This window comes from Melopsittacus undulatus, chromosome 8 (assembly GCF_012275295.1).
Source record: "Melopsittacus undulatus isolate bMelUnd1 chromosome 8, bMelUnd1.mat.Z, whole genome shotgun sequence".
In the NCBI taxonomy this organism is placed as follows: domain Eukaryota; kingdom Metazoa; phylum Chordata; class Aves; order Psittaciformes; family Psittaculidae; genus Melopsittacus; species Melopsittacus undulatus.
In genome coordinates this window covers 18,199,367-18,215,969 of record NC_047534.1, presented here as the reverse complement: position 1 = coordinate 18,215,969, position 16,603 = coordinate 18,199,367, and the positions used below count along the sequence as shown (strand labels likewise).

The following is a 16,603-nucleotide window of genomic DNA, read 5'->3' as shown; positions in this document are numbered from 1 at the left end:
ATCCCTGGAAAACAAGTCCACAAAAAACTCGGACATGCTGTCTGACAAAGCAAAAATGATTAAATGAATGTTCTCCTCCTCCTGCTCCTCTTCAGTCTGCATTAGTCCTTCTAAAATATGGGGGTGGATTCACACACACATCCACACTGCTGAGTACTGGCCCACATTACAGACTGCTGGGATATGTGGATCACAAGAAGCCTATACCACAATTAACTGTTTAGCCAACTAAGTCAAAAAATCCTAATCTTGTACACTACAAATATAGCTGTTACTTAACTGTCACCAGCTGCTGAGGGAAGGAGAGTGATTCAAGGGGAAGAAAATTCTGTACCTGTAAACAAATGCTTGTTACTGATCATAGGCTTGAAATCTAGTGAACCTCTGATCATCTTGCTAGAACATTCTAGGCTTCCTTACCAGAATGGAAAAGAGGGCAGAAGTGTCTCCTCACATTCAAATTGAAGCTAGAAGTTCACCATGTTTCATAGAACATACCTGATTAAAGTTAGGGCTCAAGCACAAACGTGAAACTTAAAATTTCAAATACACAAGCTGATACCTGCCTAAGTAACTTCTCTGGGGTGACAATGTGTGTTAAAGAGTTAAGAGACTGGGAAATATCTAGATGTAATACAAAGATGGAGGACCTGGATAGAAGCAGGGACTTCAAAAGAGACAGTGTGTTGTTTTTCCTGCACAAAAGGCTTGCATTTTACTGTATTAAAGACATCCAAGGAACTAGACAGAGATACTAAAAATCTGACTGGACATAATCCTAGGCAATCTGCTCTAGCTGACCATGTTTTGAGCAGAGGGCTTGAACTAGCTGCTCTACAGACATAACCTCATCCACTCTGTGGTTCCGCAGGGGACAATACAGATCAGTGGCACCTGAAACACAAGTGTGGCAAACAGATTATCTTTTCTGAAAGCAAATGGTATAGCTGGGGGGAAGAAATTAAGCAGAGAAGCTTTTGTGCACGTGAAATCCATGACTGTAATGACAGATACCCTCTTTGCATACAAGCCCCTATGCTTGAAAACCAACAGCTGCATCACAGACCTAAAAAGCAGCACGATGGCAGCTCTTGAGAGGGTTACAGAAACACGCCCCAACAGTATTATCTCAGGTAATGTCATTTAGCGTGTCAATCACCACAGCATGAGTCTCACAAAGACATTTCATCATACGATTTCATCATAGTTTTCAGGGCATGTGATGGGCTAAAGCAGCAGACTGAATCAGATGATGGACTGAGGGAGTACAGCCTCCTCCAGCATGAGTAAACCCACCAAATCCACTAAGAATGCACTGCAGGAAGCTTGCTACTCTTGCCAGACCCGGAGAAGCAAGGAGGCCCAACACTCCACCACACAAATCAACCTCCTGCAGAGGAGTAATAACTATTTTTCCTTGCAGCTCTCCCTGTTGGTGCCATGCTCATGTGCTGTGTTAGCACTGACAAGGCAGCACTAGAATTGCCATAGGTAAGACTCAAAGCTATTCAGGTTAAGGACAGCATTGAACATGACTGGCTATGTGAAGAACTTCCAGCAGAAGCACTGGCTCACTCATGTCAAACATAGCATACACAAACACAGGTCCGTTAGAGTAAGGTAAGTTACTGTGAATGTACCCAGCAGGTATCTGACAGCCTCTGATGACAGACATCTCCAACACGCTCCTTCTGAACTCCAATTCTTGCTGTCATGGGGCACACATCAGTGCTCAGCCAAACAGCTCTCAACTCACCATCAGCTGGGGCACTGCACTGGCTTTTTCCCATTGTGTGGCTCAAAGCTGGCACCATGGGCTTTCTAAATCCATGGCTGTGTTAAAGACTTCCAACCTGTGCCTTGTCCCAACAGGCATGTATGCTTTGCCACCCATGGTACATGCACACACTGGCTGGCAAGCTACTTTTCCAGCACGTAGGCAGCCGCATGCCTCTCTGCCATCTGCCACCATTCAGTTTTCACTGCTGCTGAAAACAACCCTGCTCTGATTAAGTTTAATGAAGCAGGAAACCCTCCAAGTACATTCTTCTCAAATAACCCACTTACTGCTCTGTTTCACCTACTGCCTTTACCCATCCTACCTTCCTGCACTCCTGAATCCATTGCATTCCTCCTATTTTGACTGCTCAGTTTCCAAGAGAACAGGGAGCCACTGGGAAATGAGGGGGAATTCAGAAATTATTTTTAGATTATTTAATAATTTCACATGTAGCAACAAATAGAAATTTGCAAGTAAATATGGATTCTACCCTACTAGGGAAGGGCTTAGATAAGTGCAATGAATGACAAAAAAATCCCAAATTTAGCTCCTTCTGAACACCCATTTGCAAGACAAAACAGCTTCCTCCAATGGAAAATGGGATAACTGAAGGTGTCTACATTGAAAGGTGACCAACTATGACCAAAGCCAATTTATTAAGTCCAATGCCTCCCTGAGAAATCTGCAACTAGTACTGGCTCTTGCTAATACTAGTTACATTACTCTGAATTTCCACAGATACTGCTCCTGAATGTCCTTGCCCACGGTTCAGGCTTGATGGTGTTTTCTCTTTCTCCATCCATAACAGGCTGCAGATCACTCCTCTCTGCACAGTACTGCTGGCAGATCTGCAGGCTTTTCCAGAACTGGGCAGGAAAAGCAGGCTGTAGAGATCCTGGCTGTGGCTGGTTGAGAAGGTTGGCACACTTACTGAGGAAGCTTTCACTGCAACTCCTCCTACCTCTGCTAGACAATGCTGAGGATTCCATTTTCCAGAGATCCTAACTGGGTCCATCCCAACAACCTACATTCATTCTGAAAGAGAGGCAAAATTCTTAGCAGAAGGAAGAGAATGCTACCCCGTCCCTGGACAAATGTCCTTCCTTGACTCAGGAGAGACCTGAAGGCCTTCGTCCATACCTACATGTTCTCATGCTTGCACATGTCTCATAAATCATGTTCTGAGCTGACTGCATCTCTGTCATGCCATGCACCCAGGTAACCATGCTCAAACACACCTCCTGAAACCATCCCAACATTTTGCCTTTGCCTGAGTAATGCACATACCCTCTCAGCAGTTTTGGCATTAATGCTATTCCAAGCAAAGCTGAATTCCCCATTTCATTTCAGTGGCTGGACACCTTACTGACAAGTGCTTTTGTAGGTTTGTTTAGGTGGTGACTTCTTTCTCACTGCTCCTAAAATGCAAAATGAGGGACAATAAAAGATTATTTCTGCTACTTTACTTCTGTATGACTACTGTTCATTCCATACAAAGGAAGTATCCAATGGTCCAAAGGAGGACCATCTGCTGCATCAAGCCTGCAAAAAAGTGTACTCCCTTTTTCTAAGCAAGTGACTGTTCACTGAAGCTAACTAGCATTACATTGAACTGGATGAAAATAGTGACCACAGCACCCTTTCCCCCCCAATTTGTATTCTGCAAACAGTCGTCTTTAACCAGAGTAGAAAACTAAGCTAACACTGTTGTTTTGCAACATGATCCATTTCTGTAATAAAAAATCATTGTTATTTTTTGATCTGTAATAGGTCTTATAAAATGGCACCTTCTTTAGTAAACAAAATATGCTGGTACGTAAAGAACCACTTGGATTACTCTTTCAGCCCACATACTCTGCACAATATCCTCACATTTCGTATGTTTGCCCCTCTGCCTTCAACTGAACATACTGATTCCCCAGACAGCTCAGGCATCTCCTGAGGACTACAGAAGCTACAATGACCTGGCTTACTAAAAAGGCTGTTTACAGCAGTGCCTTACTGCTAAGAAATCCATGTCTTGATTCCTTGGCAGGGCACAATTACTAACATCAAGCTCTGGCTCTCCCCTTTAACCATGAGGCTTTGTACTGGAGCTCCCACCTGGACCTAGAGCATGCTCAGTGACAGAGTAGGGCACTGGCCCTGCATGATACATGTCTCAAGAATGAAGTCTGTAAACAGCTGCTAGCATAAAGTAACATGGCCTTGCATGGCTGCCATGAACCTCTGTCATCTGAAGGGCAAAATCTGATGTATTGCAATGAGGATAACGATAAAAATATAAAGGCATGCATCGTGTTCCAGCCCCTAAAAACGAGCCTTGGCCAAGGCAAAGAGAATTTTGCAGGTTGACAATAGTGACTGTCATGTTTACAGAGTACACAATGCATGATCATGGTGCACAGCAGAAACGAAATGTTTCCAGGGCTCAGTACCACGTGTTCACTTTAGACAAGTGTCTTCAGAGCTCCTGGGCCGACCTTGAGCTGGGAAACTGTGGGCAGAGTCAAGATAAATCTCTGCTGAAGAGCAGCTGAAGAGCTACACAAGGATTTCTTGAAGTAAGAAACTACACCTATTTCTATTAGTACAGGAAGATAATACACTTACATACAGATACACACACATGCATAGATGCTAACGCCAACACTGACATCTTGCATATGTAACATACATACAACTCAAGTCACATAGAGCTGTCTCTGGATGATTGCTCAATGTTGAAATACACAGTGCAAAAGTAGGAATGTATTATCCTTTGAAATAGTGAGACTTTCCTCCCCCACTCCCAATTCAAGTTCATGAACTGTGCATTTCAGCAGGAGTCACTACCTCAGCCAGGACTTCTAAGTCTGGTTGAGTCTGAAAGTCTTTTATAAGCCTCATACCTGAACCCTCGTGTAGCTGGACAGATACTGAGCATGTGCTGCCTCCTTTCCTGAATGCTCCTTAGTTTCAGACATAACATCAGCACTTCTGTGATGGTGGGACTTCTGATCATGGTGGCCATCCCTTTTCCTGGCTTCTGTGGCAAACAAGACGTGGGTCAGCCTGTCTAGATAGCCCTCCAGCTCTTCCTGGCTGTGTTCCAGTTTTTTGCCGACATCACTGGGGACAAAAGAGGAGGGTGGCGGCGGGCTTCTGCTTTCCCTCTCCTTCTTGGCCTCTTCCATGTGTGGGTTATGCTTCATTAGAAGAAGCACTATGATAAGCAAGATCAGGCAGAGATACACAACCCAGACTTCTTCCATCTTGTTTGGTGAGATACCAAGAAGCTAGTAGTGCCTGTTGATGTACTCAGAGGAAAGAAGACAGGGGAGTCAGGCACAGTGCATGCTCAGCGTTTCCCAGCCATCAGCATCCACAGGAAGGACTGTTGCCAGCAATCAAAGCACCGTGGTAATTGATTTTCTAAGTTTTCTAAAGCAGTGTGGCTTACAAACCTTCCTGCAGTTCTAAATGGGACAGCAGAACAAACAGTGAGCAGCAAAAAAAGAGAAAGAAATCAAAGAAAGAAAATAAATCTTTGTTCTTGAAGTAAAATAACTTTAGCAGAAAAAAACAAGATCATCTGTCACAGCTCCATATGATCTTAAAATAGCAGAATCTCTCCTCTTTTTTTGCTTAAGGAGCTGCAGGTTCAATGCTTATACTCTTCTGTCCTGGTTTGAGCCGTAGCAGTATTCAAACTGTTGTCTTGCTTGAAGTGGCAAGCTTTTCTTCTTTCTAATTCAAAGAAAAGAGAAGTTAGGATTGGGGTTTTCCTCCCCAAAGGAAGAGAATATTTTATCCTTTAGCGGTCATCAGATGCTGAGTTCACACTCTATCCTCAACACTCTTAAAACAAATTTAAGTAGCAAAAAGGAATATTAGTCACCTGACCTAGGGATTCAGTAGGACCAATCTGTTCTTGTCTTCCTTCTGTCCTTGCTGGTCTTGGGAGAGGGAGTCCTCAGAAGTGGCTTCTGGGACTCAGGAGGTAATTTCAGCGGAGCTTCATGGGTATCCCTTGGAGATCCGTTGTAACCTGTTTCTCAGTGCCTCTGCCCCCCCATTACCTAAAGCAGAAGATAGGCAGTCCAGAAATGAATAAATGCATTCCCACTGACCAAGCCCAGGGAAAGGGGCTGAAAGGATTTACCAATTGGTGCCCAGCATACAGGTTTGCAGCTGAAATGTAAACAGATGAGCAGCTATCCAGGCAGGGCTGCCACTGCTTGCTCCCCCCCGCAGCAGGGTCTGCCTGGAAGGACATTGCCTTTCCTAACCTTTGCTGGGGGATCTGTTTACAGATGAGGGTGCCAAGCCTAAGAGCAGAGATCACACCCAGATTTCTGCTGCCTCTATGTAGAAATATTCTTGGGCTCACCCCACCACAAAAACGACTCTAAAATTCTTCATGTTGTTCTCAAAATCCTCTCCCATGCATTGCTACAGTGGATGGTCTGAGAAAAGTTACAGCATCCCCATTCCCCCATCCCATTCACTTTAGAAGTTGAGTCTTCTGCTTTTACTTTTTCAAGACTAATGCAGTTAAGCAAGATTTGCTCTAGGGGCAGTGTTGTACTTCATACTCCCTTTCTGCCTTGTCTTAAAGTCATTCCAGAGGTAATAAAATCATAGAATCCACCAGATTGATCATCAAGTCCAACAGTTCCCCCAGCACTGCAAAGGCCATCACTAAACCATGTCACTGAGGGCCTCATCTACACGGTTTGTGAACATTTCCAGGGACGGTGACTCCACCACTGCCCTGGGCAGCCTGTTCCAATGCCTGACCACCCTCTCAGTAAACACATTGTTCCTAATATCCAGTCTAAACCTCTTCTGGCACAGCTTGAGGCCATCTCCTCTTGTCCTATCACTTGTTCCTTGGGAGAGGAGACCAGTCACCTCCTGGCTCCATCCTCCCATCAGGCAGTTGTAGAGAGTGATAAGGTTCTCCCTGAGCCTTCTCTTCTCCAGATTAAACCCCCCAGGTCCCTCGCATTTGTGCTCCAGACCCTTCACCAGCTCCATTGCCCTTTCCTGGACCCACCCCAACACCTCAATGTCTCTCTTGTACTGAGGGGCCCAGAACTGAACACAGGATTTGAGGTGCAGCCTCACCTGTGCCCAGTACTGGGGGACAGTCACTGCCTTGGTCCTGCTGGCCACACTATTGCTGATACAGGCCAGGATGCTGTTGGCCTTCTTGGCTCCCTGGACATAAGCTGCTCATGTTCAGTTCAGTCAATTAGCACCCTCAGGTCCTTTTACATGGGCAGCTTTCCAGCCCCTCTTCCCCAAGCCTGGAGCACTGCTTGGAGTTGTTGTGTCCCAAGCACAAGAAATGGCACTTTGCCTTGTTGAACCTCATCCCATTGGCCACAGTCCATCGATCCAGCCTGTCCAGATCCCTCTGAAGAGCCTTCCTATCCTCCAGCAGATTAGCACTCCCACCCAATTTGGTGTTGTCACAACCATGCTGGAAGTTCTTGCAGGCACTTTGCTGCCTACAAGCCTGGGTGTGGCACTGCTGCACTGCATTTAGATGGTCAGTCACCAGAGATACTGTACCACAAATACAGTCACCCTTTTGGTGCAGATGCCAAATGCACAGCACAAAATGGAGGAGAAGATGCAGAAAAAGATACAAGCCAGAACTGAGCTCAATTTTCTACCAAACCTGAGCTACAGTTCCTTAATGCAAGAGCACTGGAACAGAGGACTCCAAGCAGATGAGAACACTTTTCTCCGTCACTGCTGTACACCATCAGTGTCTTCAGGCATGAATCATACCTCCAGCCACACATATTACAGTAACTCATAGAGCAAAGCCCTGACCCAAACCTGACAGTGCTGTAATAAGAGACATCACTGAAATCATAGCCAGCATTGAAATCTGAGAGAAAGAAATGCTAAAAGGGGAGAACACTGGGGTTTTTTTTAAATGTCATTAAGACTGCATTGTGGCTATGAAGGGAAACAGACTAATGGAGCGGTGACAGCATTTTGTAGCTTCAAATAACAGTTTCCTTTCAAACAAATGATAATCAACAGAGATGCTTCAAACATTGCAAAGCATTAAGAGTGAAGACTGCTGTAAGTTCACATGCAAAATACTAGAGTTGCCTCTTCAAGATACAATGATTAATGAAATAACTTGGGCATGTCTGTCAAAAAGGCAGGAGGCATCACCTTGACTGTAAGAACAGAAAGGCAAAATGCCTTGGCCAGGATCACACAGTCGTGAACTGACCCAGCAAGCTCTGGTCCTGCACACAGGTGCAGCCAGGGCTATGAAGCATTTCCTCAGAGAACACTTGCCTTCCAGGTCCTCTAGTAGTGAAGCGCTGTGAAAGGAATATGGTCTGGCTGATCAGCATCTTGTGAAGACCTCTGAAAAGCCACAGGAGCCATTCACATGTTAGAATGCTTTTTTCTCTGATCTCTTTGGAGACACACTGTCTGGATTAGGTTACATCAGTAACTCACCAGTTTCTTTATTCTAGTTGTGAAAGCCTAACAAATACTATAATCACAAGGCAATTATCTAAGAATGCTTCCCAGAATACCCCTGCAGCTTTCCATTGCACAGGATGTTAAATGCTTTACCAACACTAGCTGTGCAGTTTCCTGCTTGAAAGGATTTCCCAGCTAGCTGACTTGCAACTGACCCAAGTAGAGGGAAAAAAATAGAAGAATAAGATCAGCATGGCTAGTAAGAGAGTGATTCCAAAGTATATCATCCAATCTTGATTATATTTGCAATTTACTGTAAATATTCTTATGTATTCTGTATCTGGGGGGAATTCCTCAAATTTTTGCTCAACTGACCTCCATGGGAATTTATATGAATAATGGGATTCTTCATGTGGAAATAATTATCCTGTACTAGATGTAACTGGTCAGCCTGTCTATTGCCACTACAGATTTCTCTGTGTGCTCAGCTAGGCCAAACCTGGAGAAAGGAGCTTGCTTTGCTTTTTCTCCATCCTAAGGACTGTACACTTCTGGAAAGTGCGAACTTCATTCTCAGACCTGAGAATGACTGACCTGAAACAAGGCAGGAACAAAATACCTGTTTTCACAGACATATGCTGCATAACCAGCTAGGAAAGAAAACAACTGTAGATCCAAGGTCATGTACAAGAGGCTTTTTAATCTTACTAAATGGCATGAAAACACAAAAAGTTTGATGACACAGTTTCTGCATGCTTAATATAAGGCCCTGGTAATAAAAAAAAAAAATAGTATATTGTTGTTCCATACAGTCAGAGTCCCAGCAGTGTTCCTCGGCAAGCAAAAGAATTAATTTGCTCACCTACTGATTTCCAGAAGACTTAAAAGTTTTCTCTGCATATTTTTCCTCATCAGGTATGTTACCCAGGCTGTTTCCCCTTCTGCTAGACAAGCATTCTTTAAAACAAACAAAAAATATCACAGATGGAACCAACTGTATCAGATTAGTAGTTTTGGTTTTTTTTTTGTAGCCAACATAAGGTTTTTTGAAGCCTTTCCTAGCAAATGTTTTCCACCATCTCAGCTGCTCCCAGTACACCCTGAAACCTGCCTACACTCCCTTTTCTCGCCTCTCAGGCAGGATGACTGGACTATAAAAAGGAAGGAGAGCACTGCACCCAAGGACACCTGATACCATCTTTCCTTTTAAAGGACTTCTGTTCCTTCAGATTTTTAAGCTTAAAGAGGAAGATTTTCTGCATAAACACAGGAGATGGGTTGTAGTATTGAAACACTTAAACTCCACTGTGTGGAGAGACACATTTAACCGCTCAGGTAGCAAAAATTTAATACAAATCCAACGCAGAAGAGTCAGTGCACTTTCTCAGTTCATTTCACCACTACCCAAGCTTTGGCATGCAGCTGATTCAGCCTCTGAGTCAGTGGTGATTGTAACTGGGCTACTTATACAGTAAACTTGTTTTTTAAGAGCCGATTGTACACCATTCCCAGCTGGCCAGTACCTGGCTTCAGCAACAAAAAATCTATCCCTGTCTGGAAACAACTGTCCTTTCATCCCTAAACTAGATTAAAGCAGCATTTGCAATTGTCTTCAGAGTCTATACCTGTTCCACTGAATAGATGAATGAGCAAGGCCAATTCTCACTCATTTTCCTCCAAGACCCTGAAATCCTACTCTAGGTTGCAGTGATGACACATACTGCCCAGGGCTTTCTGGATACCAGAGGCTGCATTGACTCACATGGAGTGGACGCATCCAACTATCCATTATAGCTGGATGCTTCTGTGCTGAATCTTCACAGAAGCTTAATCTTCTTCTGAAAGAGGAACCTCACTTTAGAAAAGACTGAGTTTTTTGGGTAACATTTCCTACTGCACAGCATCTTTCCATCATTCTTAGGTTTACAGGATATATGGCACAGGTTTCAGCCATAGTTTTAGTCTTTACAAAAAATTAAAGCGAAACTCTTCTTGCGAAGGTGTGAATTTGAATGGGCCTTTGTTAAGTGTCCTGGGTGACCCTGAAAGGCATCCTGCTGAATCTTGGCTTTTCCTGCAAGCTTCTGAGCACTTGCGGATGAACTGGCCTTTCTTCTTGCAGATGTTTCTCTTCACTTCCACAACTTTGGCAGATTTCACAGCTCAAGGAGGGGAGCAAAGAGCAATGAAAGATGTTTACTCATCTCGTACAGCGAGGTCTCACTCTGTAAAGCAATATGAAAGGCAAAGCACTTTCATTTTCTCTTCCCCCATCATGCAAAGTTCTCCTACCTGCTTCCATGAGCTTCAGCTCTTTGCACAGCTCCTCCTCCATCTTCTTTCTGTAGTCTCCAAACATGGTTCTCATGAGTTGACGCTTCTTCACCAGTGGAGCCTTCTCACTACGCAATGTCTTGATTGCACGGAGAGCCTCATCGACTGAAGCACCCAAAGGAGAAACAAGGCACAGTTTAAGACCCCAGTGGCTCTCTGCTCCAACACGCCTGCCAGCCCTTCCCACAGGGGAGATCTCCTATTCACTGGAATGCTTACCCTGCTTTGGAGTGGATTTCTGTGTCTTCAGGCCAAGTTCCAGCTGTTCCACACACCAGTCCACCTCCTTCCACAGCTGGTTCCCGGACTGCTATGCAACATGAAGCAGAGTGAGCATGACATCCAAAAAATAGAGTAGTAGGTGCTACACAGAAAAAAAGCATCCGCATAAAGTCAGGACTATTCAAGTTTCATGTTCTGGTTATCACGTTACAGACTTCATGACTTTCCCCTGTAGTGTTTTTCATTGGACAAACTTAAAGCACTGGACAAATGCTTAGTTGCAAGTTACTGCCTCTATTTGATGGATTTAATATTTGGTTGTCATTTAGATGCATCATCAGAATGTGATTTCTGAAAAGTTTTCCAGGCCTTTCCTCTGAAAGAAGCTGTCAAGTCAACTTATAGGTGGCAGGAATAAAGCATTAACAAAAAAAAAAATAAAGCTGCCCCAAACCTGCCTGTAATCAAACAAGCAGACAATGGACAAAATTAGAAGCTGAGTGTGTTCAGGTGTTCAGCTCCTGAAACACCAAGCTAATTCACGAAAAGGAGGCTGGAAGCCATGAACATGAAAGAAGCCAAGTCCCCTTGAGCAAAGCCAGATGGCTAACTGAGCAGTGGCAGGGAGAAGGAACAAGAGCAACACTCTGGGGCTGAAGCAATTCTTAACTGTTACATACATGTAAACACAAAAGCATTCATGCTGTCTCCTTTCCTTACAACAGTGTCATTCCAATGGACTGAAAGAGCTTTAAATCATCCTTCTATCTTTCCATCACCTTCCTACTTTCCCAGTACTCAGCAGTGTTTATTGGTGGGGTTGTTGTTGAAGCAGCACTTCGGGTGGAATGCCTGAAGAGGCAGGTAACCACTCAGTGCAATTTCTGTGTAGAATGTTAATGTAAGCAAGTGTTTTGCAATTCTGTATTTCAGTATCACTCAGCTGACATTGTCTGTTAACAATAACTATACCAGTGCTGGAAAGAAGAATGAAGATCTGGACCTTAGCAGAACACCAGAAAACCTCGGGGTGTGCTTTAATGGTGTGTTTACACATAACTTACAACTTCAGTCTATTTTTGGCCATGCCTTACAACAAGAATCTTCTCAGAAGTACCTCTAAACTTCACACCAGACCCTGCCATAGCTGCTGTACCAGGCAACAGCTCTGCACCTCAGATTTGCTATTTGTGTTATGTGGGCAATTCATCCTACCCAGTAACATGCCAATCAGGGTACAGCATGTACAGATACCAGCTTAGCTTTGACTGAGGAGACCTGCCTCTATTTTTCTTAAGAAACTGTGGCATCCGGCTTCCCAGGATTAGCCATCAGAAGTTTAAACAGGAAATGTTTTGGCACAAGCCTGAAGCAGACAACAAAGGACCATTAACTTCTTCTCAACTATCAGGTTCTTCAGCTGCCTAGCAGAGAAAGAAAACAGCTGCTGTAAGAAACGAGCAGCAACCCTGGTCTTTCAGGTTCTCTCTCAAGCCACTACACTGACTGTTAAATATGGAAAGAGATGAAGCTTCTCTTTTGCTCAAGGGTTTATAAATTACAGGATCCCATCAATATTTAAATACCTGAGAGGTCTCATCCTGGTGGGAAATACCTGCATTTGGACATCTGCTAGCTTCTGCTGTTGCCCTCCTGTTGATCTCAGTTTCTTTTGTTTCCTTTTTACTGACAGATGTTTTTTGTTTCTTTTTCTTTTTCTTCTGGGCAGCTCCATCTGCTGATTTCTCTGCCACTGTCTCATCTCCAGGAGCAGTCTCTGACTGGGGGATCTTTAATGTGACATGGCTTCTATCCTCATTGGGTGAACTACCTGTAGTTTGAGTCAATTCAGGCTTCTGCAAGGCTGTGGTCTGTAGCATACCTCCTGATTCAGCAAGCAGAGAATTACCCTGCTCCTCATGACCTGCTGTACAGTCTGTCTGTTGGTTTGCTGGAACTAACTGACTCAGAGAACAGTCTTCATCTGCGATGGCAAAGTTGAAAGCAAACTTGGGTTCTTGTCCAGAGGCAGCAAAACTCAAGACTCCATTACAGTTCTCCTGCTCAGTGGCTCCAACACTGGTTTGTATCTGCTCATCACCACTGACATCAAGGACTGTTTCCAAAGGTGTGCCAGTTGCTTCTGGGTCGCTGTCAGAAAGTGTAAAATCAAATCGGAAGCTGTTGTCAGACAACATGAACCACTTTGGCTTTGCCTTGGAGATTTGGTCAGATTGTTCCCCATGCACCACACCATCTGAAGCCTGCCCACTGCTCTGCTGTACTTCCACATCACCAGGTTTCATGTCTAGGAAAGAAAGCATAACGTTTCTATCAACTTGCCTGTTTCCTGCTCTGGGGATGCCACTGCTACTGCAACTCCCTCTGTAAGACACTGCCAGAGAGGCAATCCAGTCATAAGCTGCAATGTAAGAAATCAACAAAAAAGAACCAAATGTCACCATCACCTGACAGTTCAAGCTCACCTGCTTTGTCCATGCACATCTGATTGTCAGCCATTTTGAGGTAATAATTCTCAAACACGTGGTTCATTGCTTCTTGCTTATTCACAAAAGGGGTGTCAGGGGAGCACAGGACCTTGAGAATGCACTGGGTCTCCTCTGCTGCACTCAAGAAAAAGACCAAGAGAGACAAGAGGCAGGTTACAGTGGGCCTTACACACCACACTGTGGGATGCTGATGACTGGGTCTCCTCTGAATGTGTCGTGTTCATACCACCTATGACTAATCCATGACTGGCATTCAATTGAAAGAAAACTCCAAGTGCTTCTAGAAGCTGAAACACCATGAAATGTTCTTAAAGGGTGTGGGGGTGTGTGTGTGTAAATAAGTAGATTTTAACTGCTTATTATATACAGTAAGAATCTTAAACTGCAGAAGGTGTACTACTAATGCCACAGAAGCTACACAGGGCTCAACAACCCTCCCCCTAAAGCCACTGACAAATCCAAGAGCCTAGCTTGGTGTCTCTGGAAAACTGGGAAATATCTGAGGATAGAGTACACCCTGAAAAGGAGGATTCTTGCTTGACTCTCAGATGAACCACCCTGACCACAACAGTAACCCCAATTCTGTGAGTCAGAACAAATTCTCTAAAAAGCATAGTTATTCCCAGAACACCTTGTTTTTGAAACTCCAGATATGCAGTCTTCTAGTGCTTGTCTCACACATTTCAACCCACAAAAAAGCTTGATGTACTTCAACTAGTATTTTGGAATGGACTCCCCCATCTCCCCTGGCTGCAGTACACCTCTCTGGGACACTCCAAATGAGGTGTATCTTGCAGACTCAACAGTGAGTCCCATGCTAGAGAGAGTAATGACATGCAAGTGCAAGGCAGAAATGCCACAGCGGGGCTGCAGCCACCCACTAAAGTGGGTGTCAGGGTCCTGAGCACACATTTCCCCCTACTTTCAAGGGGTTTGACTGGCTGTATTCAAGGCCTGCTCACTATTAAGAGCTGCTACAAAGAGTGAGCTAGAACAAGTTTCAGCCTCCCCCTCTAATGCTGGACACAGGTGTAACAAGACACAAGACACAGGTATAACAAAATGGTCCAATGGTCCAGCCTGGTGTGTAAGCATGAATTCATCACTGCTATAAACTTGGGTGCCCCAGCTAACACTCACCTTGGCACTTTACAAAGTGCCTTGTGCTGTGTCTACAAAGGGTAGTCATACCACTCCTCTAAATGTTAACTACTAGCCACCAGTAGAAGCAGGATATATGTCTTCCTTCATACATTTACAAGTTGGACTGACTAGATGTAACTTCTTCTGAAAACGACTTAATAGGATTTTATCTTTTGTGTAATTTTTCTTTGGAACATGAACAATGAGGAACAAGCTTCACAGAAATAAACCCACTGGTGCTTAAGGGCCAGATGCACTTACACAGTATTTCAATGCAATTGGAAAACAAGAGCTGCAGCAGAACCAATGAGCCATTAGAAGGGGACATAAGCATAAAGAAAATAGAGAGACTTAACATCACAGGAATAAAAGATAAGCTGCTTCCAGACAAACAAATCTTAAGTTCAGTGCTTTATGTTGTTTTGCATTTAGAATAAATCCCATATAACACAAGAATAGGAAATAGCAGAAACAGGAAAATACCCAGGTCAGAAGCTGGAATATGGCTGTGGACTGTGAAGGAGGCAACATACCTTGTTTGGGGGTTGGGCTGAGGTGAAGATTTACCTCCAGCTGTGAAATGCACCACTGCAGCTTCTCTTGGAAAGTGCCCTGGGGACCCTTGGACATGGGAAGGCACAGTGTTTAAAAGAAGCATGAATCTCTCACTTGCAAAACTGATTCCAAACTGGAGTTTTCAGAAGTCCTCTCCCCTCTTATAGGAGATCAAACTAATGAGTCATTAACCCCTTTTCTGGCTTTATGCTTTAAGTGTGTCATGTCACGGCTCAATTTATACCATAAATCAACAGAGCACAGGGTGGAACAAATGCCCTACAATTCCCCCTATATAAAGGGCACCAAATGGAGCCCTCTTTATCTCAAAAATTGGAGACAACAAACTCTTACTAGCAGTAAACCAGCCCCTCATGGCAAACCAGGGCTTCCTGATTATTTTATTGGTTTTGGGGGTGTTTGGTTGGTTGTTTCCTCACTCTTCCCTTTTTAAAGGCCCCATTGGAAGATTTCTCATTTTTCCTGAAGCTTAATCTATGGCATAATTTCATTAAGTCTGTAAAACAAAAGCAGAGCTGTAGCAGAATCAAACAACAAGCCATTAGATGGGCACATGGGAAAGAATAAAGGAAAAGGAGAGAATGTGGTACAAAATTTCAACCAGCACAGCGCTGGCAATACACAGAATTTATCTTTATGCTGAACATACATCCTCCAGACTGATCTATTTACACCCCTTCTGCCTCCTGCTAAGCAAAGTAAGGGTTAGACCCCGCCTGTGAACAAGACAGTCCTAATGGTGCATTAGGAAGTGAGGTAAATAACAATCCTGCCTTAGGCGGATACGGAGGTGACCAGGAATTGGAAAGCGCGGTGCAAGCGCCAGGGAAAGAGCTTTAAAGAGCCCCCAGGAGCTGAGGGCAGAGCTGCGGCTGGAGCAGAGCCTGGATCCCGGGAAGAACCGGGCGAGACGTGCCTGAGGCAGCGGGGACAAGCAAAGCCCTTACCTGCTCCATGCTGGAGGCTCCGGGCCACCTCCGGCCACCACCAACATGTGGGCTCCCGGGGTCCCGCTTCACCCTGGCAGGGCCCGGCACCAACGACTGCGGCCCGTGCCTGAGGCGGCCGCCGAGGGCCGCGGGTGAAGGCGCGAAAGGAGGGGCCGCCGTGCACCGCCCAAACACCGTCCCTGGCCGTGATCCGCCCGCTCCTTCGGCCCCGCGCATCCGTTCCGCAACCTCGCGCAGGGGAAAGCGGCGCCCTGCTCGGCCAGGGCCCGGTCCCCGGCCCGCACCCGCCGGTACGGGAAGGGACAGGCCCCGCCGAGGGCAGAGGAAGGCCGGTGGTGTCCCACGGCGAGGCCTGCACCCCGGGACGGGCTGGAGGCAGGCCAGAGGTGCCGAGCTCGGAGCGGCTGCGGACCGGATGAGCGAGCTCCACCCTCGGTGGTGCATCTGTGCCCCCAGCTGGCCTCCTGCCCCTTTGGGTCCCACGCGGAGCTGCTGGGCTGGGAGGAAGGGGCTCGGAGCAACCTGGTCTGGTGGAAGGTGTCCCTGCCCGTGGCAGAGGTTGGAACTGGATGAGCTTTAAGGTCCCTTCCAACCCAAACCATTCCATGATTCATTTCCAGTTCCAGGACACTGCTGTCCAG

General features: G+C 45.3%; 1 protein-coding gene across 2 annotated transcripts; it reads right to left on the bottom strand.

Moving 5' to 3' along the window:
- Positions 1 to 8,907: 8,907 nt before the first annotated feature.
- On the bottom strand, positions 8,908 to 16,319 carry C8H8orf33 (chromosome 8 C8orf33 homolog). 2 transcript variants are annotated; one of them, XM_031050409.2, is made up of 7 exons: positions 15,960 to 16,319; positions 14,970 to 15,057; positions 13,270 to 13,407; positions 12,370 to 13,091; positions 10,781 to 10,871; positions 10,520 to 10,666; positions 8,908 to 10,389 (listed from the first exon to the last, which is right to left on the bottom strand). In XM_031050409.2, exons 1-7 carry the CDS (start codon positions 16,176 to 16,178, stop codon positions 10,193 to 10,195), a joined length of 1,602 nt encoding a protein of 533 aa, XP_030906269.2. In that variant the 5' UTR covers positions 16,179 to 16,319; the 3' UTR covers positions 8,908 to 10,192. The 2 variants fall into 2 exon arrangements, with proteins under 2 accessions (XP_030906269.2, XP_033921536.1); XM_034065645.1 differs by having other exon boundaries at positions 10,781 to 10,868; positions 15,960 to 16,317.
- Positions 16,320 to 16,603: the final 284 nt, after the last annotated feature.